This window comes from Colletotrichum fioriniae (assembly GCF_027942845.1).
Source record: "Colletotrichum fioriniae strain IMI 355084 chromosome Unknown scaffold_15, whole genome shotgun sequence".
NCBI classification, from domain to species: Eukaryota; Fungi; Ascomycota; class Sordariomycetes; order Glomerellales; family Glomerellaceae; genus Colletotrichum; species Colletotrichum fioriniae.
The window spans coordinates 1359956-1383204 of NW_027076851.1; the positions used below are offsets into that span (position 1 = coordinate 1359956).

At 49.1% G+C, this 23249-nt stretch overlaps 6 protein-coding genes across 6 annotated transcripts; 3 read left to right on the forward strand and 3 right to left on the reverse strand.

The window, feature by feature from the left end:
- Nucleotides 1–354: 354 nt before the first annotated feature.
- On the forward strand, nucleotides 355–3708 carry smc6 (Structural maintenance of chromosomes protein 6; the record flags this gene model as incomplete). The annotated part of the gene is made up of 2 exons (XM_065759086.1): nucleotides 355–359; nucleotides 432–3708. The coding sequence occupies 2 exons, from the start codon at nucleotides 355–357 to the stop codon at nucleotides 3706–3708; spliced, it is 3282 nt and encodes a 1093-aa protein (XP_065612396.1).
- Nucleotides 3709–4626: 918 nt separating this feature from the next.
- Nucleotides 4627–5085, reverse strand: COQ9 (Ubiquinone biosynthesis protein coq9, mitochondrial; the record flags this gene model as incomplete). Its single annotated transcript, XM_065759087.1, has 2 exons — nucleotides 4627–5031; nucleotides 5080–5085. 2 exons carry the CDS (start codon nucleotides 5083–5085, stop codon nucleotides 4627–4629), a joined length of 411 nt encoding a protein of 136 aa, XP_065612397.1.
- Nucleotides 5086–11305: 6220 nt separating this feature from the next.
- Nucleotides 11306–12692, forward strand: GBP2 (g-strand binding protein; the record flags this gene model as incomplete). Its single annotated transcript, XM_065759088.1, has 5 exons — nucleotides 11306–11311; nucleotides 11523–11681; nucleotides 11748–11799; nucleotides 11889–12355; nucleotides 12405–12692. The coding sequence occupies 5 exons, from the start codon at nucleotides 11306–11308 to the stop codon at nucleotides 12690–12692; spliced, it is 972 nt and encodes a 323-aa protein (XP_065612398.1).
- A 1735-nt stretch (nucleotides 12693–14427) lies between these two features.
- On the reverse strand, nucleotides 14428–14961 carry N0V96_010873 (uncharacterized protein; the record flags this gene model as incomplete). Its single annotated transcript, XM_053196877.2, has 3 exons — nucleotides 14428–14732; nucleotides 14791–14869; nucleotides 14905–14961. 3 exons carry the CDS (start codon nucleotides 14959–14961, stop codon nucleotides 14428–14430), a joined length of 441 nt encoding a protein of 146 aa, XP_053045565.2.
- A 2916-nt stretch (nucleotides 14962–17877) lies between these two features.
- Nucleotides 17878–20186, forward strand: SGD1 (suppressor of glycerol defect; the record flags this gene model as incomplete). The annotated part of the gene is given in 2 exon segments (XM_065759089.1): nucleotides 17878–17886; nucleotides 17898–20186. 2 exon segments carry the CDS (start codon nucleotides 17878–17880, stop codon nucleotides 20184–20186), a joined length of 2298 nt encoding a protein of 765 aa, XP_065612399.1.
- Nucleotides 20187–20790: 604 nt separating this feature from the next.
- On the reverse strand, nucleotides 20791–22331 carry LPD1 (dihydrolipoamide dehydrogenase precursor; the record flags this gene model as incomplete). The annotated part of the gene is made up of 2 exons (XM_065759090.1): nucleotides 20791–21408; nucleotides 21462–22331. The coding sequence occupies 2 exons, from the start codon at nucleotides 22329–22331 to the stop codon at nucleotides 20791–20793; spliced, it is 1488 nt and encodes a 495-aa protein (XP_065612400.1).
- Between the last annotated feature and the right edge of the window lie 918 nt (nucleotides 22332–23249).

The following is a 23249-nucleotide window of genomic DNA, read 5'->3' on the forward strand; positions in this document are numbered from 1 at the left end:
GCTTTCGTGCTCCTTCAATCCGCAGGTCTACAGCCAAAATTATCCAACGCAAGGTACCCAACATCTGCGCCCACCTTCCTTCATCGACGCCCAGTGCGATAGGCCCATTGAGTCACTATTGCGCGACGCGGCGGAATTTTTCCACGCAGGCGCAATTGCAGGTGCATCTTCTGAGCTACTCGTCATGGCCCCCGCCAAGAGATCCCACGCCGTCTCGGAAGCAGGCACCGGAGAGGAGGAGTTGGTTGAGGTGCGGCAAAAAAGGTCCAACCTCGCTCAGAACGCGTCCGTAGGTTTCTTCAAGAATGTGAATTCAGAACATTACCCATGAGATCAACTGACACTTCTGGAATTATGCAGTCAAAGCGGGTTCGACTATCAAACACTGCGCAGTCGGCTAAGCCGACCTCCCCGAGGGACGAATTCCCAAGCTCCGGAAGCGAAGATGGTGCGGACGAAGAAGAGGAAGATGGACGAGCTGGCCGTGACTCGCCTCCCCGAACCCAATACGAAATTGCCCGAGATGATGGCTTCAGGCATTTGCAGTACGAGGATCAAGACGATCAACGTGCTACGCAGAAAATCAAAAGCCGGCCGCAGCGCATCGGCGATAACCATGCTGCCGAGAACGGCATTATCGAGAGTGTCGAGTGCATCAACTTCATGTGCCACGAGCGCCTTTTTGTCGAGCTCGGTCCCCTGATCAATTTCATCGTCGGCGAGAATGGAAGTGGCAAGAGTGCAGTCCTCACGGCCCTGACCTTGTGTCTTGGCGGCAAGGCTAGCTCTACTAACAGAGGCGGAAGTCTCAAGAGCTTCATCAAGGAGGGGAGAGACAATTCTGTCATCATTGTGAGGATTAAGAATCAGGGCATAGACGCCTATCAGCCCGATCTGTACGGCGAAACCATCAGAGTCGAACGTCATTTCTCCAGGGCTGGCGCCAGTGGCTTCAAGCTGAAGAGTGTGACTGGAAAAACAATTTCTACAAAAAAGGCCGACGTTGATGAGATCTCCGAGTATTGGGCTTTGCAGGTTGACAATCCACTCAATGTTCTATCCCAGGACAATGCCCGACAATTTCTGAATTCTTCATCACCCTCTATGAAATACAAATTTTTTGTTCGAGGTGTCCAGCTCGAACAGCTTGATAACGACTACAAACTCCTGACGGAAATTCTCGAGAGTCACGAGGCAAAGCTACCGACCCTAGAGGAACATGTCCGGCGTGCGAAGAGAGAGCATTCAGAGGCGCAGAAGCTCAGGGACATTGCTCAGAAGAATGAGGAAATGAGAAAGACATATCGCCGTCTCCGTAATCAGCTTTACTGGTCACAGGTAGCTGAGCAAGAAGATGTGCTCGTCAAGTACAACGATGAAGTCGCTGCTCTGGACGGGGAAATCCAACGCGCTACTATGCTCATTGAGCGCACAACGCAGGCTTTAAGTCAGCGCGACGAGCACCTTGAGCGTGCTCAAGGTGCAGTCGAAACGGAATCACAGGAAGCCGGTGCTATTCAGGAAAGCATCGCCCTCGCCGACGAGGCGTACCAAGAGGCCAAGCAATCCGTCACCGACATACACCATCAACTCAGAGATGTTCAACAACGGCTCAAAAGCGCCGGGCAAGGGGTGGCCGAGTTTGAAACCAAGATTGAAGCCGAGGAGCATCGACTGGGCGCTGGAGCCGGGAGCGCCCGTCAGGAACAGGAGAGTCTTCTGAACGAAGCAAGAGCAGAAGAGTCTATGATCAAACAACAAATCGCCGAAGAGAATGACGCAGTCCCGCAACTCAGAGCAGAGCTAAATCGTGCCCAGGGCGCCTTACAAGGGGGCAAGGCCGATGTCGACAGGAAGAGGGCGGAAATTACCTCGGCAGAAGGACGTTTGCGTAGCCTGGAGCAGAACAGAGGCTCTGTCTGGGCTGCTTACGATAAGAAGATACCTCTCCTTCTTCAAGCGATCGAGCGAGAGAATGGCTTTCACGAAAAGCCCGTTGGGCCCATTGGAGCCCATGTTCAGCTCACTCAACCTGAGTGGTCCCCAATTTTGGAAACGGTCTTTGGCGCAACGCTGGATGGCTTCCTTGTGTCCAACAAGTCTGACCAACAACGACTCACAAAACTCATGCAACAAGTCAACTTGCAGCGCTTTCCCCCAATCATCATCAGCAAGCGGCTGCCGCCCAACACCCACCTCAGGGAGCCGGACGCAGCCTTTGACACTGTTCTCCGGGTGCTCAAGTTCGACAATGATTGGGTCCGCAGTCAGCTCATTGTGGCACACACCATTGACAAAATTGTTCTGATAAGAGAGAGGACGAAGGCAGAAGATGTCATGATGAGCGATTCACCTCCCCCAAACGTCCAAGCTTGTATTTCCCTCCATGATGGCGCGGGTAAGAGAGGTTTCGGCCTTCGCATGGCCCGGTCAAGCGGTGCAGGATATAACACAGGAACCATCAACCCCTTCCCCCGAGCGCCTAGGATGAAGTCTGACGACCAAACACAAATCAGTCTGGCAAAGGAATCGTTGGCTCATCTACGCGGTGACTTACGCTCGATAGAGCTGAAGCGGCGGGAGCTCGACCAGACAGTCGCAAAATGCAACGCCGCTCTCAATAATCAGCAACAACAGGGGCAATCGCTGGAGCGTAAGTTGTTGCGGGTTCAGGCCAGGATTGAAAATATCTCTGCTGAGTTGGACCAGTACGAAGGAGCAGATGGTCGCCTTATCTCTCTCCGGGAAGAGTTGGAGAAGATTAAAGCCGAACGGGAGCATCACGGAACCCAATACGGCGAAATGCGACTACGACAAGATGAACTCAATAAGAAATGCGAAGAGTGCAAGAGGACGCTTGCCGATGAGAAGGGGAGAATGAAAGACTTTCAGGCTCGAATTACGAAATTGCAACTCGCAGTCCAGAAAGCGGAAGACCTGCGCAAAATGGCAGTTCTCGAGAAGAATCGCGCGTTCCAGGACCGTGATGATGCGGTCCTCGAGAAAGAGCGAGCAGAAACGAGGCGTGACGAACAAGCTGAAGTGGTCGCCAACTTCACCCAACAAGCCATGGACAAGGCGCCGCAGCGAGTGTACATCGAGGAAGGCGAAACTCATAGGAGTATCGAGAGCAAGTATGCCGTTATCCACCAACAGCTGGAGAAGAGGGCTCAAAGATTGGGAGCGTCGGATGAGGAGATCAAGGAACGTGCGGCTAGGGCTGAGGCTGCATACGAAGCTTCACAGCAACTCTACAAGGGCCAGCAGGAGGAGCAGGCGGCAGGCAAGCTCAATCTAGAGGATCGACTGAACAGGTGGCGACTGTTCCAGCGACATATCTCGGCGCGTGCTCGCATTTGCTTCCAATACTTGTTGAGTGAGCGAGGTTTCAGGGGCAAGCTTGCCATTGACCATCCGCAGCGCCGGCTGCAATTGTTTGTGGAACCGGATGAAACCCGAAAGGGCACTGCTGGCCGGAGCACAAAGACGTTGTCAGGTGGTGAAAAATCATTCTCATCAATCTGCATGCTGCTAGCCATTTGGGAGGCAATGGGCTCGCCCCTGCGATGTCTGGACGAATTTGACGTGTTCATGGACAATGTCAACCGTACCATCAGCACAAACATGCTTGTAAGCCTGATTTTCTGTTCGCGTGATGGTATCTGCTTTGCTAACAAGCACCCCTTTTTGTCAGATCACCGCTGCTAGACGCTCCGTATCACGTCAGTACATCATGATTACACCAAACGCAATTGAAGGACGAGCCACGCTCGACAAGGACGTCAAGATCATCCGGTGCGTTGTTTTACATTGGGGGGCAACTCTCGCTTTGCTCCTTTCTGAGTTGCGGCTGACACATGTAACAGTTTAACCGACCCCCGGCAGCGGACGTTGGTTTGATACCACAGCTTTCTAGCTTTCATTCACAATTCCATGAGCAACGGCGTTCAGGTCAATCAAATTTCGTATATCAAAAAGCGTGGGTGGAGGAACAAATGATTTCTTGGCAGTGACAGGCGTCTGGGCAACATACCCCCCTCAAAGTCATGGACGAGGGCTCATCTACATAAGATAGGACGTGTCGGCACAGCAATTAGTGAGATTGCTGGCTGGAAAGCGTCAGGGACATCGTCAGCGGGCGACAAAGTCTGCGTACTAGAAACAATAATATACAATAGCATACACAGCGAGAACTCAGCCTCGGTATTTCCTGTTATACACATGTCGTTGCCGCTGAGGAGGCCTAGATTCGAATTCCCTTGCTCCTCAGAACGTTGACACCCGCGCTAGCTGTGAAACCGGCCCATTGTCCAAGAGAACCCATAACACCACCAGCTTCTTCGACCTCACCCAGTCGCCGCCGCAGGAAGTTTCTGGTGTCTTTGAAACCGACCGACTTGTCGTTGGTCATGAACAGCTCGCTCGACGCGTAGATCATGGACAGGCTGGCGCGCTTGGTATACCACGAAGGGTCGACGGCAGTGTCACCGGATAGGAACCAAATCTCATCGACCAACTTGGCGAGTTCTTTGAGAGAAGCAGGCACATAGCTCGGTTGGGCCATGACTGCCAAGGCCTATTGCATCCAGCATAAGTATCGAACCAAAGAAGTCTCCCAAACAGACTCTAAAAAGGAGCGGTTCTCACCTCTTGCCATCGATCGATGACGGCCTTGTTTTCTAATAGCCGTTCCCAGGTGAGGAGTTCCACCTTTTCACTGACACCAACTTGCGAGCTCTCTCCGAACAACTCCTTCTCCTTGTTGGCTAGGCCTTCGCGTTTTGTGACGAGGTGGAAGCGAATCAGGCTGAAGGGACCGTCCGGCAGCACGCTGGTGCTGATGTCAAGGTATCCGGTGTCCTTGGCGCCGAGAGCGAGGGCCTTTTGCGAGAAGCCATGCTCTGGGACATGCTTATACGCGGCGGAGAGTATCGTAGATTCGTGAGGGTGGAAGGTTGTTATCGGATCCGGGTGGTCGTAGGAGTGGTAGGCACGAGTCGCCCGGGGCGCGACTGCGGAAGCTCTCGGGCACTGGTGCAGGGAGCGGAAGGCCAATCTGGCAGCCGGACGACAAGGAACGGACATGGCGACGGTGAAGCAGGAGGCGAGCTTTTTGACATACGGGTGTTACAAGCCCGTGGTTTCGACAAACGTTGGCTAACTCTAGAGGGGCTTGCCCCGTCCCTCTGCTAAGCTAAGCCATCCTGAATGGTTCGGGTGAACCCGCCCGGGCGACATAAGCCACATACATGCGCGCACTGGTTCTCCGGATCGGCCAATTTTCTCCAGGGATTAAGCTAAGCTCTCCCATTAAGGTACCTACCTCACCCTGTGCCTTTGAGTCGGCATACTTCAATGGGGATGACTAACAATTAACCAATACCAAGCTGAAGGGTTAACGAGACGTGGTCTATGAATCAAAAGCAGTAAGAACCATCGAAGAACAGGGAAAGCTGGGAAGAATACAAAAGGTATTAAAGTCTTTCTATATTTAAAGTAGCATGTAATCATTGGTACGTAACTGGGGAGGTAGTCGGATAGGAAAACCTCACTCGAGTTGCCCTCAGTAAGGTAGGGACGATCTAGAGGCAATCGAGTACCGGCAACTGCGGGACGCCTCATCTTTCTCACCATGGTAACACGGCACCTGCGCCAATCTGGTGGTTGCTTCAAGCAAGTGGACTGATTGGATTGCTTTCAAGATGCTGTTATTCAGGTCACATTTACGCACCCACATCAATGTGGCAACTTGAGCACTATAATAACATGCTTCAAGTTTACAATGGCCCGATTCACTGTACATACCTAGCTTATGTGCACGGTATCAGTAGGCTGTATTTGCTTCTTGAGCCATTTGTCGCAGCTAACACCATGGACGTAGAGGTAATGTACTATGTGATAACAGCCCAGGGCACGACATGGACGGGCCGAGGAAATGCATCGATAGTGATAGTGTCCGGGTGGGAAAGACAGCGGAACGGTTGAGGTACCAAGGTACACTAGTCGCCGGCGAGCTGATGGGACGTCCATCAGTGGTTGAGAGCTGCAGTGCTGCACGGGCAGTTAGGCTTGCTTTTCGATCCACATTCGGGCCAGGGACCTCCCGCCGGCTTTTGTCAAGGACTCCCGACGGACCGTAATTGTTACTTGGTGTCATGATTCAAACCGTTGTGGAAGACTGGACACGGCTTTCAGCAGAGCCACCGTGATGGCCCTCAAGGTTACGACTGGACATGGACAGGGAGGATAGTACCGGGGATGTGACACCTTGGTGGACAGAGTGGGGAGGCAGGCAAGCAGGCACTTACCCTAAGGTACCAACCTACCTACCTCACCTATTAGGCACATCCGTACCTTCCATCTTTTTTGGCATCCGTAAGGTAAGGTAAGGTACCTTACCTTACGGATAGATGGATACTACCTGTACTGTAATCAGGTGCCTTAACAATAGTGGTTTTCATGTCGAGTATCAGGAAATATCCATTTCTACCGCCATTCGGGACGGTCAGACCTACCTTAGGTCACTAACTGCTACTGTGTGTTGGTGTAAGGTAATAGTAGGTAGGTACTCATGGAGGGGTGGAGGGGCGTGTGTGCCAATGCTGATGTACTTACTCCCTACCTTAGCGTGTCAGTAGATGTGACCTTGCCGTGCCTACCTTAGGTCCCTACTATGTATGTAGGTAAGGTAGGTAGGCGGAAGCTGCAGCAAAGCTGCCAAAGTGAAGAGCATGATGCATTCCCGGCACCTAGGCAGTATTCGTAACGAATTGAACCATTCTCTCCACCAACATGATTCGTCATTCGAGGGTGCTGGAGCTCCGCCGTCTGCTGTGCCTAGGTGTTGAGTGTTCACATTAATTACATGATTACCTGCAGCTCTTCTCCACAAGCACAGCTTACCAATGGCCAATGAACGTGAAGAAGCTCGTTCAGCGGGAGAGTCGTCGGGTTATGCACGGATCAGGATGGGAGCTACGGGCGCAACGTCGAATCCAAAGTGAGTAATGGAACTCCAAGAAATTTAGGCAAGGTACCTTGATTATCCCGTCTTGACGACGAGGCACTTACCTTACCTTAGATATCTACTTAGATACCTACCTTAGGTAATGCGTGATGCACCTTACCCCAAAGTACCTGAGCACCTAACAAGGTAAGCAATGCGTGGTGTACCTTCTTCGTATCTACAGGTACCTTACCTACCTTAGGCGGGACAGGCGAGAATCATGAGATCTGATACCTACCTTACCTTGCTGTGTAAGGCAGTCGCCATACTCTCTCACCTGCTTGCTTGCCTGCCTGCTTGCCTGCCTGCTTGTACCATCTTCTAGGTATCTTCCATGCCAATGGTAGGTAAGGTAGGTATCTGGCCTTCTAAGGTGCCTTAGGTCTTGGTATGGCAAGGCAAGGAAGGTATTGAGCTTGACGACCACCTTGACGACCACCTTGACGAATGCCTGATGGCGCCTGGCGCTCTACATACAAGGCTTCCCTCTTGAGCTTCTAGCTTCTAATTGGCTGCAGTCGCCATGAGAGGTGGCCTCGCCGCCCTCGCTCAGTTAGTTACCTTATGTTTCCCCAATCGTAAGGTGCCCCGTACGGTGGGTGTACCGTGTCTAAGGTACCGTGCATTTCGCTTCCTCATTTTCTTCTTTCTATCTTTTTTTTTTGTTGTTGTTGCAGACCAGAAAGGCACAACATCCTTCGTGCCTCTTTACCTTACTTCCCTTCGCCAAAAAGTTCCCCATCCATCGATCCAGTGCTCCATACAATTGGGCACTTTCCACCCTTCCATTGGCATCGTCACACCTTCCTCAGCAAACCCACCTCACCTCTGTCAGTTGCCATCTTCAGCCTTGGACAAACTACCTTCCTTAGGTACCTTACCTTGAAGCTCGAATGCTGACCGAGGTTTCCCTTGCTTTACCCAGGTAGCTAGCATACCTTACTTTCTTACCGACCTTCCTTACTACCTTAGCTCAAGGTCAGGTAAGATAGGCTGTAGCTCACCTCAGGTAAGCAAGCATCCACTTGCCTTTCCTCAGCTCCAGTCGCCAACAATAAATATCGTCTGGATCCAAGCAGCACCCAAGCATCCAAGGGACTAGTGACGCCGCCCCCACGCGTGCGCCACAGCTTCCAAAGCCGCGTCGTTGAGGTTCTTCCGGCCCAGCTCGTGTCGAATCACTCCGTTCCGTTTTGCTTTCGCCGCCCACCTCACCCTCACTCACTGCCCACTCACACACCTTTACACCACACCCGACACGCGCAGTCGCTAACTGCCTTACCACTTACCCGCCCAACCTCTCTCTCTGCCTCCCTCCCTCTCTCTCTCTCTCTCTCTCACCTCTCACCCACGCGCGCACCTCGCACACACACACGCAAACACACACACACACGGGGAGACTGGACCCGTTGTCCTTTGTTTTTGCGCTATCCATCCTTTCCCCCTGCCTGGACCTGACCTTACCTGACCTTGGTCGCCTTGCGCCTGCCGCCCACATTACCTCAACACCCTTCTCCATCTACGGATACCTGACCTTGCCTGACCCGACCTCAGGTATCTCTTCAGGACAGTAACGCGCGCGCGCGTCACATCACTTCACAACGTATCGCATCACGGCAACGCACAGCAGCAACAAACCAACAACGCCTCGCATCGCAACACGGCACGACCTACTCTGTATCAAGTCGTTAACCAATCTTTACCACTCTCACCCCCTCTCTCTCTTCGCATTGCCCGAGTCGTCCGTCACCATGGGTAAGTCATGATCGAATCTCTCATTTTCTCCTCCCTCGATTATTGCCTACCCTTCGCTATCTCCCCGCCCCCCAGCACCACCATCACCAGCTCGTCGTCGTGCGGCTCGCAGCTTGCGGCTTGCCATCTATCCTTGAATGGTTACTCTCCCTAGTTTGCGTTCCCCTTCCACTGCCAGGATTGATCCTCCACCGTACCGCAACTTCACCGTGTCTTCATTGCCCCAAAGTACCTTCCCTGAGCTGAAATGGCATTGGCTTCACTTGCTTCCTTCCCCTCCTCCTATATGAATATCCAGGATATTCGCCTTTACTTTGTTACATGGGCCGTCTCTTGATCCAAATTGTACCCCGTCATGTTCACTTCACTTGATGCGTTCTGGCACAAGGTTGAAGCTGGAGGCGTGTTCTTGTCTCCATACTCCTCTAGGAATAGGAGCCCTGGCCGACTCCATCCCCCTCATGTTGGTCCGAAACGACGCAACAGCTCTCCAGCTTGGAAACCACGTCCATTGCTGTGATGAACAGTTTCCTACCCCCTCCTCCTACCCCCCAGGTCCTGCAGCTAGCATCTTCCAAGCAGCTCCTGTCACCTCCCCTACCTTACCTTACTCCCGCCTCACACACTCCCTCCTGCCGCTGTCCTGGACAAGTACGGGCAGTACGGAGTATTGTCCAGCCTTACCTGACATATACGTACGCTCGCTCATGCCTACTTGCCTTTCGTACACCCTTCGTACACGCGCATGCCTGACTTGGGACACATGCGGACATCCCTCCATCCACCCAACCGTTCGATCCCAATCATCCACCCATCCGTTGATCCATCAATTTCATGCTAGGCCTTACATACATGTGTGAGAAGAACGCCGGCCTACCTCAGCCCAGCCCATATCTTTCTTGCCTTACATAGGCTTGATGGTTCCCCCCTCTCCCCGTCACATCCTCGTTCTCCCACCCACCCCCTCCCTTCTGCTTCCCCCTCGCTTTCCCACCCTCCTCTATAGAGAGAAAGAGAGAGAGAGAGCGCGCACGAAAGACGGAACGAATACCATTCCTTCCTTGCGTACTGTCCGCCAGCTGCATTTCCTTCCTCCTCCTCCTACTACTACTACTCCTACTTCTCCACCGACTGGCCTCGTACCCCCCTCGTCCCTCTTCGCTGTTGCCCACCTTTTGAGTAAGGTATCCAAATATCCTCCCCGGTACCCTCCTTCTCTTACTTCTCCTCCTCCTCTCCTCCTCACTCCCTCTCCTCCTATCTCCCTAGCCATCTCCTCGTGTTACTCTTGCTTTTTTGTCCCATATGCTCTGGGAATTTCCTAGCTTTCCGGCAGTTCGAACTAACTCAATCTCTTGTAGCTGACTCCGGCGACACCTATCGACCCGTGAGTGTAAGATCACCCCAATTCCTTCTGTTGTCCCAAACTCAAAGCGTCCGTCCGGAATCATTGTCGAGCCGGTACCTGGCCCTGTGTTTCCCCCGTTCCTCTCCGCCCGAGCCGGTGTCTGTGCCTCCGCCGCGGTTTCCCTTCCCACCAGCGTCTTGCTTGCAAGTGGTGCCACGCCGTCTCGAAGAATATTGCAAAGCTTAGCAGGCACTTCATCACGACTGCACTGTGAGATCCTTGAGTTGCGCTGGCTATGCGATTTACCGGCGCTTGCTTGTTTCCTTCTGGTCATTCGGGAAGAGAAAAGTGTCGGAGGTGGTGCAGCGCCTGCCTGACCTGATTCGGTTGGCCTTCCGGGTGCACCTTCTCTGCTTTGCAGGCATACCTACCTACCTACCTACCTTGTTCATCTCCCTGCCTCCAAAGTCCACCCCCTCACCCAAAATAATGCCATCAAACAACGCTTTCTACCAACCACTTCTCACCAACGTCAAGTGACTTGCGAAACACCAACAGACTCCTCTGGCCATATACGCTTCGGCCAATGGCGACGTTCATCGCTAACCTACAACAGAGGGAGAGATCTCGATCGCCTCGACGTGGACGTTCGCGCAGTCCCAACCGCGCATCAAGACGCCGTTCTTTTTCTCCTCGGAGCCGATCCCGTAGTAGAGACGAATACCGCGGAAGGAGAGACCGTTCCCCCATGACTGGAACCGGCGCTCCGTCTGGAGGATCTAGCACTGGCTACGGAGGGGCACCGCCACACCGATCGTATGAAGAGCGCGCAGCCGCCCGCGAGCAAATGATGAGCAACATTAGGGAAACGTCTCAGCAGGATCGCCGCGTCTATGTCGGCAACCTTTCCTACGATGTGAAGTGGCATCATCTCAAGGACTTCATGCGACAGGGTAAGTGCGGCCCTTGGCAGTTTGGCCGAGATTGCGCAAGCTGACTGGTCGGGGTGGTATAGCTGGAGAGGTTCTCTTCGCCGACGTGTTATTACTTCCAAATGGAATGTCGAAGGTGGGCTTCTACACGTAGTCTATGGCTGGTTTTTTTTTCTCTCTTTCTTTTGTGGACTCTTCCCTCTGGCTATTGATGGAATCGTTGGGTTGACGGGTTGGGACTTGTGTCCGTGGGTGTATGTAGGGATGCGGGTAAGTTCACACGCTATCTCGGGTCCAACCGCGACAGATGCTAACGGCAAACTTGCAGAATTGTGGAATATGCGACGCGGGACCAAGCCCAGAACGCTGTGGCCACTCTCAGCAACCAGAACCTCATGGGTCGACTTGTCTACGTTCGAGAGGTACGTTGTGAAATAGCACTTGTCGCTTTGTCGAATGCTGTCTAACTATGGATTTGTAGGATCGCGAAGCTGAACCTCGTTTCATCGGCGCCACTGCCAACCGCGGCGGCTTTGGTGGTGGCGGTGGTGGAATGAACCCCGGTGGTTTCGGCGGCGGTGGTGGCGGCGGCGGCGGCTACAATCCTGGAGGGGGCAGCCGACAGATCTATGTTGCCAACGTTTGTTCCCCCTATTCTTGGCGTAGGATTCCAGCGCTACCCGATACTGACTGAAACTACTCACAGCTTCCCTACACTGTGGGCTGGCAAGACCTCAAGGACCTGTTCCGACAGGCTGGTAAGTAGAACACTCAAAGCCTCTTTGCCGATCAAACCTATTGGCGTCCCCCGCGATGAAACTTGGAGACTTATTATCAAATGTGTTAGCTCGCAACGGAGTCGTCATCCGCGCCGATGTCCATCTAGGACCTGACGGCCGTCCCAAGGGATCGGGAATTGTCGTTTTCGAGAACCCCGACGACGCCCGCAATGCGATTCAGCAATTCAACGGTTATGACTGGCAGGGGCGTCTCCTTGAAGTCCGCGAAGACAGATTCGCTGGCGCGGGAGGCCCCATGGGCTTCGGAGGCCGAGGCGGCTTCGGCGGTGGTATGCGAGGCGGTTTTGGCGGCGGATACGGTCGAGGCGGCTTTGGCGGCGGCCGTGGTGGCTTTGGTGGTGGCGGCTACGGCCGTGGAGGCTTTGGCGGTGGTGGCCCCGGCCCCGGTGGTCCCGGCGGTCCCGGTGGTCCAGGCGGCTTCGACGCTGGCAACGCTCCTTCGGTGCCTCCTAACCCATTTACTGACTACGCAACCGCTGGAACCGATCGCAGCGAGGTCATTTACACGCGAAACGTAGGTACACTTGCTCGTTTCTCTAGAAACCCACACTGACACTGGGCAGCTTCCCTGGTCCACGAGCAACGAGGATCTTGTTGAACTGTTCACCACTATCGGAAAGGTTGAGCAGGCCGAGATTCAGTACGAGCCGAGCGGTCGGTCGCGCGGAACTGGTGTGGTTCGTTTCGATTCTGCTGAAACCGCGGAGACTGCAATCGCCAAGTTCCAGGGGTACCAATATGGTGGCCGACCATTGGGACTGAGCTTCGTCAGGTACCTCAACGCTCAGGGCGGTGGTGATAGCATGGACACCGATGTCCATGCAGGCTTGACGCAAGATCAGATCATGTAAAGGGCTCGAATGATGCGATGCCCTAGCAACATGGCATTCGAAGCAAGAAGCACCAGGCCCTAGCCCCGTCATTTCACCCACGCATCAGTCCGATTATTGGACATGGCAAGCTATTATTCAACAGCCTGCAAAATTGTTATTGTACTCGTCACACATTTCCTTTACCGTCTCATTCACTTTCAAAAATGGCAAAATTTCCTTTTCGAGTTGCATTTCGGGTTTTCAAGGCGGGATGGACTCAGCCGTGAGTGGTTGCAGGGCACAACTCGTCGACCTTCCTGAATCGACTCCTCATCACACAATGTCGTTGTTATCAGTTACCTATGAGGGTTCTTTCTGCCTCAGTCGTACAGTCATCGCGGACAAGCACTCCGGCAGCTTCTGCTCACAGTGGGCTTGCGAGAAAAAAGTTATCCTTGGTGAGGGATGCGTGTGTCTTCCTCGTCTTTTCCGAGGCCAGCTAGCGAGGTAGGAAGCAAATATGGGTTCTCAACCTTGAATGAATTTCGAATAGAACTCAAACTCAAAACGGCGGAAATTCCCGTCCATCAAAAATTGGGAGATGGTGACTTGGCGATCTAAACAGCATACCTACAAGAAGCACATGAGCGGCGCCTGAGACTCCCAACTTTGCTAGCTCATGGGTCGCAAGGGTAAAAAGGATGCAATGTTTCTTGTTGTGAATACCTCATATGTCTAAACGTCACAACGTGAAGGAGTGATGTATTGGGGGATATGTGGGCGTCACCCACTGGCAGCGGGTGTACCATAACCAAGCCATGTATCCCACGAAGCAAAATACTTCAGCAAATCGCAGGTTGTACAAATATGGAAACCGCGCTGGTGGCCCTGAGTTTGCATCTCAGTACAAGCTGAAACGGGACTGAGTCTAATGTCCCAGTCAGAGCATCTTCGCTTTAACTTGCAGCTTCGTTCTTAAATGATCCCGGACCGCTGGGTAGCTTTATAAACAGAGCAGACATTCCTGGGTCCAATCTTTAATGCCGCGATTGATAACACAACCCCTACCTGAAAACGAGAACCACCTTTACCTTTCCTTGTTTCCACCACACACGAATGCTATAAATATGTGCGAACTCCATCTTTACTGGTGCCCAAGGTGCGGGACGAGGTGGCAGAAACGCAAGAGACTAGCGAGTTGTGAGAGCAGAGGTCAGGCATCCAAGTGCCCAGAGAGTCTTTGCATGTACGTCGGAAACCCGAAGAGGCCCAGACGAGAGGAGTGCGAGAAGTGCGCACGTGTGGTGGAGACCGTCGAGGGATTTAGCGAAGGGTTGTTTTTCATATGAAACTCCTGTCTCAATTGTCGGGCACAACATAGTAGCCAGCATAGTGGTAGCGAAGTTCATGTACCATTTCATGACATATAGAGCATTACCAGCTAGACACTACTCAGCCATAATGGGTACCAAGGGCACGTTTTCCACCTGTGACTCTTTCTATAAAGCCCCGTATTGTCATCTTTGGCCCTCTGGCAGAGACCGACGATGCTTAGGCGGTACGATGGGAAAGCGCCAATGTGTGCCCTCGGGCTCAAGATGATGGGCACCAGGTCCTGTGCCAGAAGTGTCCACGACGTGTGCGTGATATGCGGTTTCGATCTCCTTCACCCCATTGCAAAGGGCGCACTGCCTTTTTGGGCGACAAATGATGGTGGCATATAAGCTGACTGTATTGGTGAAGCAATGGAAGCCAAAGTCAAGCCATACTTCTCTCACGCCGCAGCGACGGCCGTGACTGCACCTCCCTTCTTCTTTCTGGCCCTGGCCTTCTTTTTACTCCGATCCCGAGGCTTGAGTGCGGCCATACCGCCTTTGCAGATGTCGGCGTAGCTGGCGTAGAAGGATTCCAAAGCATCAGGCTGAACGATTGTAGACAGCTTGATTTTGTCGTCTCTATGTTTCTTCGACTTGCCGTTTGTCGCGCGCACAATCACAGGGAGCGGGTTTGCGAGGTGGAGGTCGGAGAAGGATTCATCGCCGGCTGGTGGCGCCGAGGTCGTTTCTTGGCCGTAGGATACTAGAGGAAACGTGAGTCTTTGGGCGTCTCGGGTGCGGCTGCGAAGTAGTGGACACACATCTTTTCTGGACGAGGAATATCGAGCCACGTCCCTTGCTCTTGCGTTGCTCAAAAAGGTCGGCCAACTTGCAGAAGAACTACGGTTGAGTGGTTAGCAAGGCCATTGACTTACAGAAGGACACATCGGGTATGACAGGAACGAAGTAAGGAAAAGAGTGTACCTCTTCATGACTGAGGTGGGCTGACATGGTCACCGGAGTATCTACCGTCGCGTGCAAACAGACGAGGGACCACGAAAGTAGGATAATGCAGACGCGCGGTGGGTTATTCCATCAAAGACGACGGGAATGACGGGATGTCGATATACAAACGCAGCCAGTTTGGTGAAGCGGGCTGCTAGGTGCTTGTGTGCGACCTTGGTCATCCCCCGCAGCAAGGCCAGTGTAGGGAGCAAGGGTATATGGGGCCCAGACAGTGGGGTTTGCTTTTCGGAGCTACCTTACTTTACCTGCTTTGTTAGACGCGCTATAATTATGTAGGACCATGAGTAGTGAGGGACAGTTAAAGTAATTATTATATTTATTAAATATCCTTAATATATGGCTACATTATGAGAAAAAACTATAAGTAGTTACTTTTTAATATTATTAACGTACTTATATAGCGAGCGGTATATTATAGCGAGCGGCGTATATCTTTATAATTCTATTCTTTTTATTTTTTAAAATACTTTTTTTTATATATAAATATATAATCCTCTTTAAATAAAAGCCGAATTATTTTTTATTTTTTTAAGTTATTAAAAAAGACTTAAAAAATATTTATATAAAAAGCTACTTTTATTTTTTAAAATACTTAAATTAACTTTTTATTATTAACGTACTAAATACGTTATATAAAATAAAAAAATAATTAAATTTAATAAAAAATAATTATAATAAAAAAAAGGAAATAATTTTTTAAATAAGTTATTAATTTAATTAATTAAAAGTTCTTTTATAATAAAAAAGTATATAAAAAAATAATTAATTAATTTTTAAATATATATAATAAAATATATATTAAATTATAATAAATAAAGAACTTTATATAATATATTTTTAAATTAAAAATATAATTTTAATATTAAATTAATTATTAAAAGGCCTTAGTTAAAGATCTTATTATTATATAAAATTAATTTATTTTTATATAAAATACGATTATAAAGTATAAAATATATAATAATAATATTTATAATTTTAATAAAACGGGTTTTTTTAATAAGAATATTATTATATATAAAAAATTATTATAATTTTTTAATTATAATAAAAAAACTTTATACAGAAATAATTTAATAATTAAAAAATAAGTTTTTATTATTTAGGGTATATATATAAATAGTTAAATACTATTTCTATATATTATTATAAAAAAGTAAATATTACCTCTTTTTTTAATATATTAATAACTAATTCTTAATTATATAGTATATTTATTTAAATAAAAAATAAATAAATAATAAATAATATTAGCCTAAATTAGCTAAAGTACTTTAATTAGTATATAAAAAATTTATATAAAGGGCTCTTATTACTTCTTAATTTTTTAATAGTTATAATAATTATAAATTAACTAATTTTTAATAAATATTATAAAAAATAAAAATATTATTATTTTTTATATACTTCTCTATTTATTATACAGAGCTTTATTTTTTTTAATATTAAGTACTTTATTTTATTAAAATACTTATATAATAAAGAAATTAAAAAAAATAATACGGATATAAATTTTATATATTATAAAAAAATAACTTTTTTTTATTTTTTAAAATAGTATTTTTTATTTTAATAAGTAAAAATAATATTTAAACTAGTTTTAAATAAGTAGGCCTTATACTTTTTAACCTTAAAATAGTTATTTTTTTATTTAAATTTTAAATTAAAAACGTTAATATTATTAAATTTATAGCTAAGTAATTAAAGCTTTTAAAACTTAAAAATATTAATTATAATATTAAAAAGTATATAAAGTACTACTTTTTTTTAAAATAAAATCTAAGTATATTAAAATAGCTTATTAATATTAATATATAAAATAATTAATTTCTAAACTAAAAATATTAATAAATTAGTTTATAGGCTTATTATTATTAAAATAAAAAACTATAAGCTTTATATAGGGATAAAAAATACTAAATAAGTATTAAAAAGTAAAAAGACTTAGTTATATTTTTAAAAAATTACTTAATAATATTAAAATAAAAAATATTAAAAATAAAAAAATAATAATATTAATATTAAAAAAGAGAATAACTTTTAAAAAAGAGGGTTATATAAAAAGTACTAAACTATGTATATAATAATATAATAATTATAAAAAACTTAAATATAACGTACGAACTTATAAAATAATTTAAAATAATAATAAAAAAAAAGGGTAATATATAGTTTTAATTAATTTTATATATTATAACTAAATTAATTTATAAAAAAGGTTAAAAAGTTATAAAAAGTGCGCCGCTTGTTATAATATACTACTTACTATATAAGTACGTTATTATATTATATATATATATATTTAATTTTTTATTATAATTACTTAAGTATTATAATTTTTTAATACTTACTAAGAGTAATTATAAGCTTAGTTAGGATCATAGTTTTATATTAGGTCGAGAGTCGTTATAGAGTATATAATTTTAAAATAAATAAAAGTCTTCGCCTTTTAGCTCACCATAAGAAACGGAGGGGGTGTGGCGCGACTGCGCATCGGTGAGTCGGCGAATCGGTGCTCAGGTATCCGTATTCGACCCTTTGTCCCACTAAAAAGTTTCTCGAAGTCGGTATTGGCGCAAGAGTTTCTCGACAAGACCTGGTTCTATTGCTATTGCAAATTCCGAGAACGTGTTTCTACGCCTCACCAACCGACGATATGCCTCCAAAGCCGCTCGCCTTACCCACGCAGCTGCTCAAACAGATCGGTGCGCCGGATCAATCTGCCACCTCTAGGTCGAACCCTCGTTGGAAGAGCCAAGGACAGAACAGAAAAGATCGACGGAAAGCCGACAGGCAGTCAAAAAAGCAGCGACAGACAACAACGTCGCGGGACCAATTTTCACAGAGCCAACGTCCGGTCAGTACCCACGGAAAGGGTGACGATGGCAAACGTCCTTTAGAGGAGCCGGAAGAGCCACGCAGCTCTGCCCCGAAAAAGCGCAAGCGAGAGCATATCAGCAAATACCAAGACGAAGACGACGACTCTCAGAAACCTTTAGTGTTGAACCAACCTTCTCGTGCTGTGCAAGAAAGGCTGGCCAAAGATGACGCCGAAATCGAGCAACTTGAGCGCAAGCTAGGATTGAAGAAGGGCCGGAAGTCCATCCCTAAGGCTTTTAAGGATGACGGACTTGATGATTTGCTGGGCGATCTCAACGACGGCAACGAATCAGATGAAGGAAGCCACAGGGTCAAGAGCGAGGCCGATGCATGGCTTGCGGCAAAACGAAGGAAAGCGACCCAAGTCCAAGCAAAGTTTCGGTCTACATCAGGAAGCGACGACGAAGACGATGATGATCCGGGTTTTACAGACGAAAGGGCATCGGACGAAGAAGATGACGAAGAAGATGACGACGACGACGAGGATGACAATGGAATTTCCATGGAATATCAGGGCGACTCTGATGACCAGGGCTCATTGGGAGACTTCGACTCGGAAGATGAGGAAACTGTCCAAGAATCCAAGCCTATCAGAGAGAATCCATATCTCCCACCAATCTCAGCTGGCTCGCAGCTCCCCAAGTACATTCCTCCATCGTTGCGAGCACGATCGGGTGGCGATGCAGATCTTGAGGCTCAGATCCGAAGGAAGCTGCAGGGTCCCGTCAACAGAGTCACTGAAGCAAACTTGGTATCTATTGTTGGTGAGATCGATAGGATCTATCAGGACAACCCGAGGGGCCACACCAACAATATCTTGACAAGCCTGCTCATGGCTCAAATTTGCGATCCTACCAGCAAACCCGATACGCTACTCGTCCTATCCGCCGGTTTCATTGCTGCCCTCTACAAAGTCATCGGTATTGATTTCGCCGCGCATTTTCTTACTACGGCTGTGGAGCGTTTTCAGGATGAGAGGCACAAAGCAATAGTAGCAGTCAGTGAAGACCGCATACCCACGAAAGAGACGTCTAATCTCCTCACGGTGCTTGCGGAGATGTACATGTTCCGTGTCGTTGGTAGCAACCTGATATTCGACTTTGTGCGGCTCCTTCTCAACGATTTATCGGAACTGAATGCCGAGCTCTTACTACGTATTGTTCGTGTATCGGGCCCTCAACTACGAAAGGACGACCCGTTGGCGCTGAAAGATATCGTCAGTTTGATTCGTCCCGCGGTAGCTAAGATCGGGGAGAGCAACCTGACGGTTCGCACCAGGTTTATGGTCGAGACCATCAGTGACCTCAAGAACAACAAGATCAAAGCCGGTGCACAAGATCTGGCCATTCTTGGTGAGCATGTGACGCGCATGAGAAAGGTCCTGGGTTCTCTTGACACGCAAAGGCTCAAGGCATCAGAGCCCCTTCGCATCGGCCTGAAGGATATCGAGAACGCAGACAAGACGGGCAAATGGTGGCTGGTAGGCGCCAGTTGGGCAGGCCAGGATACACGAGAGGCAAATAAGGATAAGGAGAGAACCACCACCACAGGAGATGTTGACGATATGGTGGTTGCGGATGCTGACGATCTGGCCACTCACGATTACACGCAATTGGCAAGAGAACAAGGAATGAACACTGATGTTCGACGAGCCATATTTATCGCTCTTGTTGCAGCTGCCGACTGTCAGGACGCATACATGCGTATTCTGAAGCTGCGACTCAACAAATACAACAGACGCGAGGTGCCAAACGTGCTCCTCCAGTGCTCAGGAGCACAGCAACACTACAACCCTTTCTACACTTTGGTATCCAAAAAGTTCTGCACCGATTCACGGATCAAGCATGCCTTTCAAGATACCTTGTGGACCCTGTTTCGGAGACTCGGTGAGCCGCTTTTCGGAGAGGAGGCTGAGGAGGAAGACGAGGAGGGGATAGACGACCGGCGTCTTATCAATACTGCTAAGATGATGGGAAGCTTAGTTGCTGACGGCTCTGTCAGTCTTGGAGTCCTCAAACCACTCAATCTGGCTTACGTCAGGGAGAAGACCAGCTTGTTCGTCGAGGTAATGCTCATCACTGTACTTCAAGAGTGCAGTCACGTGAAGGGCAAGAGCCTGGAGCAAGCCCTTGGAGTGTGCTTCGGCAGCGGGTTGGCGCCAGCCCTCGCGAGGAGCGTAGGCTATTTCTTGCGCAAGAAGGTACGGGTTACAGACCTTGTTGGCGGCAAGAAAGAGACTAGAAAAGTCAAGGAGGCGTGCAAGGTGGCGGAGGCGTTACTGGAAAAGCCAGACGTGGGCGAAGATGCGTAGATGAACAGCCTGAACATGACTGTGGAAAACTACAATGATCTAGCATGACACAACATGCCTAAAGTCCAAGCAGCTCCGTGATTAGGATCTGTATTCTCTGATAGACACTGAAGAGAGCTGTAGGGCAACACATGGCCTCCAGCCACATCCCTGCCGGTTTCAACCACTCTATTTCGGCTTTTCCTCTTTTCCTAATCGCAGTACAAGAAGTGTCATAAGCAGATAGAAGTACCGAGACTGACTTCGGGTATACTTTCTCCAGTACTGCTGACCGTATCTCATAGTTGGCATCGAGCAGTGTGAGTATATCATCAAACAACATGCTTCAGCAGAGAGAATTCTATCTATGTTCGTAGTGCCACATACCCAGTCAGAGGACCTTGGTCACGAAAGGGTATACCTAGGGCGTTCGATGTAACAGCGGGTCCCTTTCCTGGATGATAACCTTCCAGCTGGCGTAAAAACTTATGCTTATGCTACAAACTACCTTTTCGAACCTCTATTCGCTGTCCCTCAGGTGATACAAATTACATGCTTCAAATGTCGTTATTTCAGGACGCCAAAGCTTTCCACCACTCACACTATTGCATCGCTGTGACCCGCCTTACATGTGGATTGGCTTGGAGTAGGTGGCCATAGCCGCCTCCTTGAAAGCCTCGGCCAGAGTGGGGTGAGCATGACAAGTTCTGGCGATGTCTTCGCTGGACGCTCCATATTCAAGAGCAAGAGTGGCCTCCGCAATCATTTCGCCAGCATTGGGACCGATGATGTGGACTCCGAGAATTCTGTCCGTTTCAGGGTCGGCGAGCATCTTGACCATGCCCTCGGTGTCCAGGTTCGTCTTGGCGCGGGAGTTAGCGCTGAAAGGGAATGAGCCCACTCGGTAGGGGATGTCTTGAGACTTGAGGTCCTGTTCACTCTGGCCAACCCAGGCAACCTCGGGATGGGTGTACATGACGGACGGGATGACACCGTAGTTGACGTGACCATGGCCCTTCTTGATGTACTCGACGACAGCAACAGCCTCTTCCTCAGCCTTGTGCGCCAGCATGGGGCCAAAGGTGACATCGCCAACACAACGGATGTGAGGGATCTTGGTGCGGTACTCGGAATCGATAATAACACGTCCTCTCTCGTCGAGGTCGAGACCAATGTTCTCCAGGCCCAGTCCGCCGGTGTAAGGTCTACGACCAATCGCGACAAGGACGACGTCGGCATCGAGCTAGTGAACAGGTTAGCATCTTATATCAATTCGATTTCCGGGCCAAGTCTTACCGTCTCCGGCTTGCCACCCTTGGCAGAGTCAACCTCCAGCTTGACCTTATCGCCGCTCTTGTCGCCGCTCAGGACCTTGGTGCCCGTCTTGAAGGTGATTCCCTGTTTCTTAAGAATCTTCTGAGAGCTCTTGGCAATCTCGGCGTCCATTCCGGGGCCACCAATCTGGCCAAGGAATTCCACAACAGTCACCTTGGAGCCGAGACGGGACCAGACAGAGGCCATCTCCAGACCAATGATGCCGCCACCAATGACAACGAGTGACTCCGGAATCTTGTCGAGAGAGAGCGCGCCAGTGCTGGTGACGACGCGCTTCTCATCGATCTCGAGACCAGGGAAGGGAGTAGCCTCGCTACCAGTCGCAATCAGAATATTCTTGCCCTTGACGGAGGTCTCACCACCGTCGTTGAGAGAGACCTTAATCTCGTTCTCGTTGACGAAGGTGCCAGCACCCTTGATGTATTCGACGCCATTCTTCTTGAAAAGGAATTCAACACCCTTGGTCAGGCCGCCGACGGCGGTGTCCTTGGCCTTCATGAACTGCTCCAGGTTGACCTTGACGTCCGAGACATCGATTCCGCGGTTCTTGGTGTCGTGTTTGATGGTGTGGTAAAGGTGGGAATTGTTGAGAAGTGCCTTTGAGGGAATGCAGCCGACATTGAGGCATGTTCCACCAAGAGTACCTCGCTTTTCGATACAGGCAACCTTCAGGCCCTCTTGACCAGCTTTGATTGCAGCAACATAGCCGGCAACGCCACCGCCAATGACAACGAGATCGTTCTCTTCTGTTAACCGAGTCAGTGGCGTCACAAGGAGTATATCCGGGGTATAATCAACGCACCAGAGGCCGAGGCGTAGGCACGGCTCCATCTGGAGAGCTGGGGTGCAACGGCGGGGAGTCTACAAAGAGCTATCAGCTTGGAAAGAGTGAGGCTCTGCTATCAGGGTCCCTTACGAGGGCTTTCTGAAAGCCGACTTGGCTGCAGCGCGCGGTATCAATCGACTGGAGAGCATGGTGGCCTATTCCGATGGATACTCGGACGTAGTGACGAGAGGAAGATGACAGTGATGATGGAGAGGGATAGAATGCGCCGGGCTGTTAATGAACGGCGATTCACGGCAAGCGAGGGTCGACGGGTGGATGGGCGGATGAATTTGGACGGGCTACGGCTGTGCACGCTTCGGATGGAATTGGAGCTCTCGGCCATTCCGATTTTTTTCGTGGCTGACAGGTACTTTTGGGCCACACCAGGGTGGAGCGGAATCAGTCGCTGCTTTCGCTTGGAACATCTCATCTCCGGGGTTTTCGCGTTGAGAAATACGCACGTCCAACGTGATAGCGGTGCAGTATAAAGCGGCAGGGGAAAGTTGTTGGATAGTTGGCCACTGGGGCAGGGATTACTATCCGGCCATCTAGGTAACTAATGGTATTATCGCAATGTAAATAAAGCGGCGTGTGGCCGACGATATATGACTAAATCGAGGACCTTTTCCACTCTTACAGCGGCGACCCCCAACGTTCTTAGGTCATTGCCTTTATTATGCTGTTATTTCCCGCACTAAGGCGCGATTAGCCGCGACGGGAGTACTCGCTATGATCTCTACTTATAACGTACTTATCCCCCTAACGGAGCAATCCGCCGGGGCCGTACCGTATATTATGTCACGAAAGGGAACTCGAGGCAGGTCGGAACGCTGCTTATATTGACCTAATAGACGTAACTTAACGTAAGGAGGGAAAAAGTAGACTAGTAAGCGGAATTTAGGGCGCTAGGCTTTTGGGCTTAG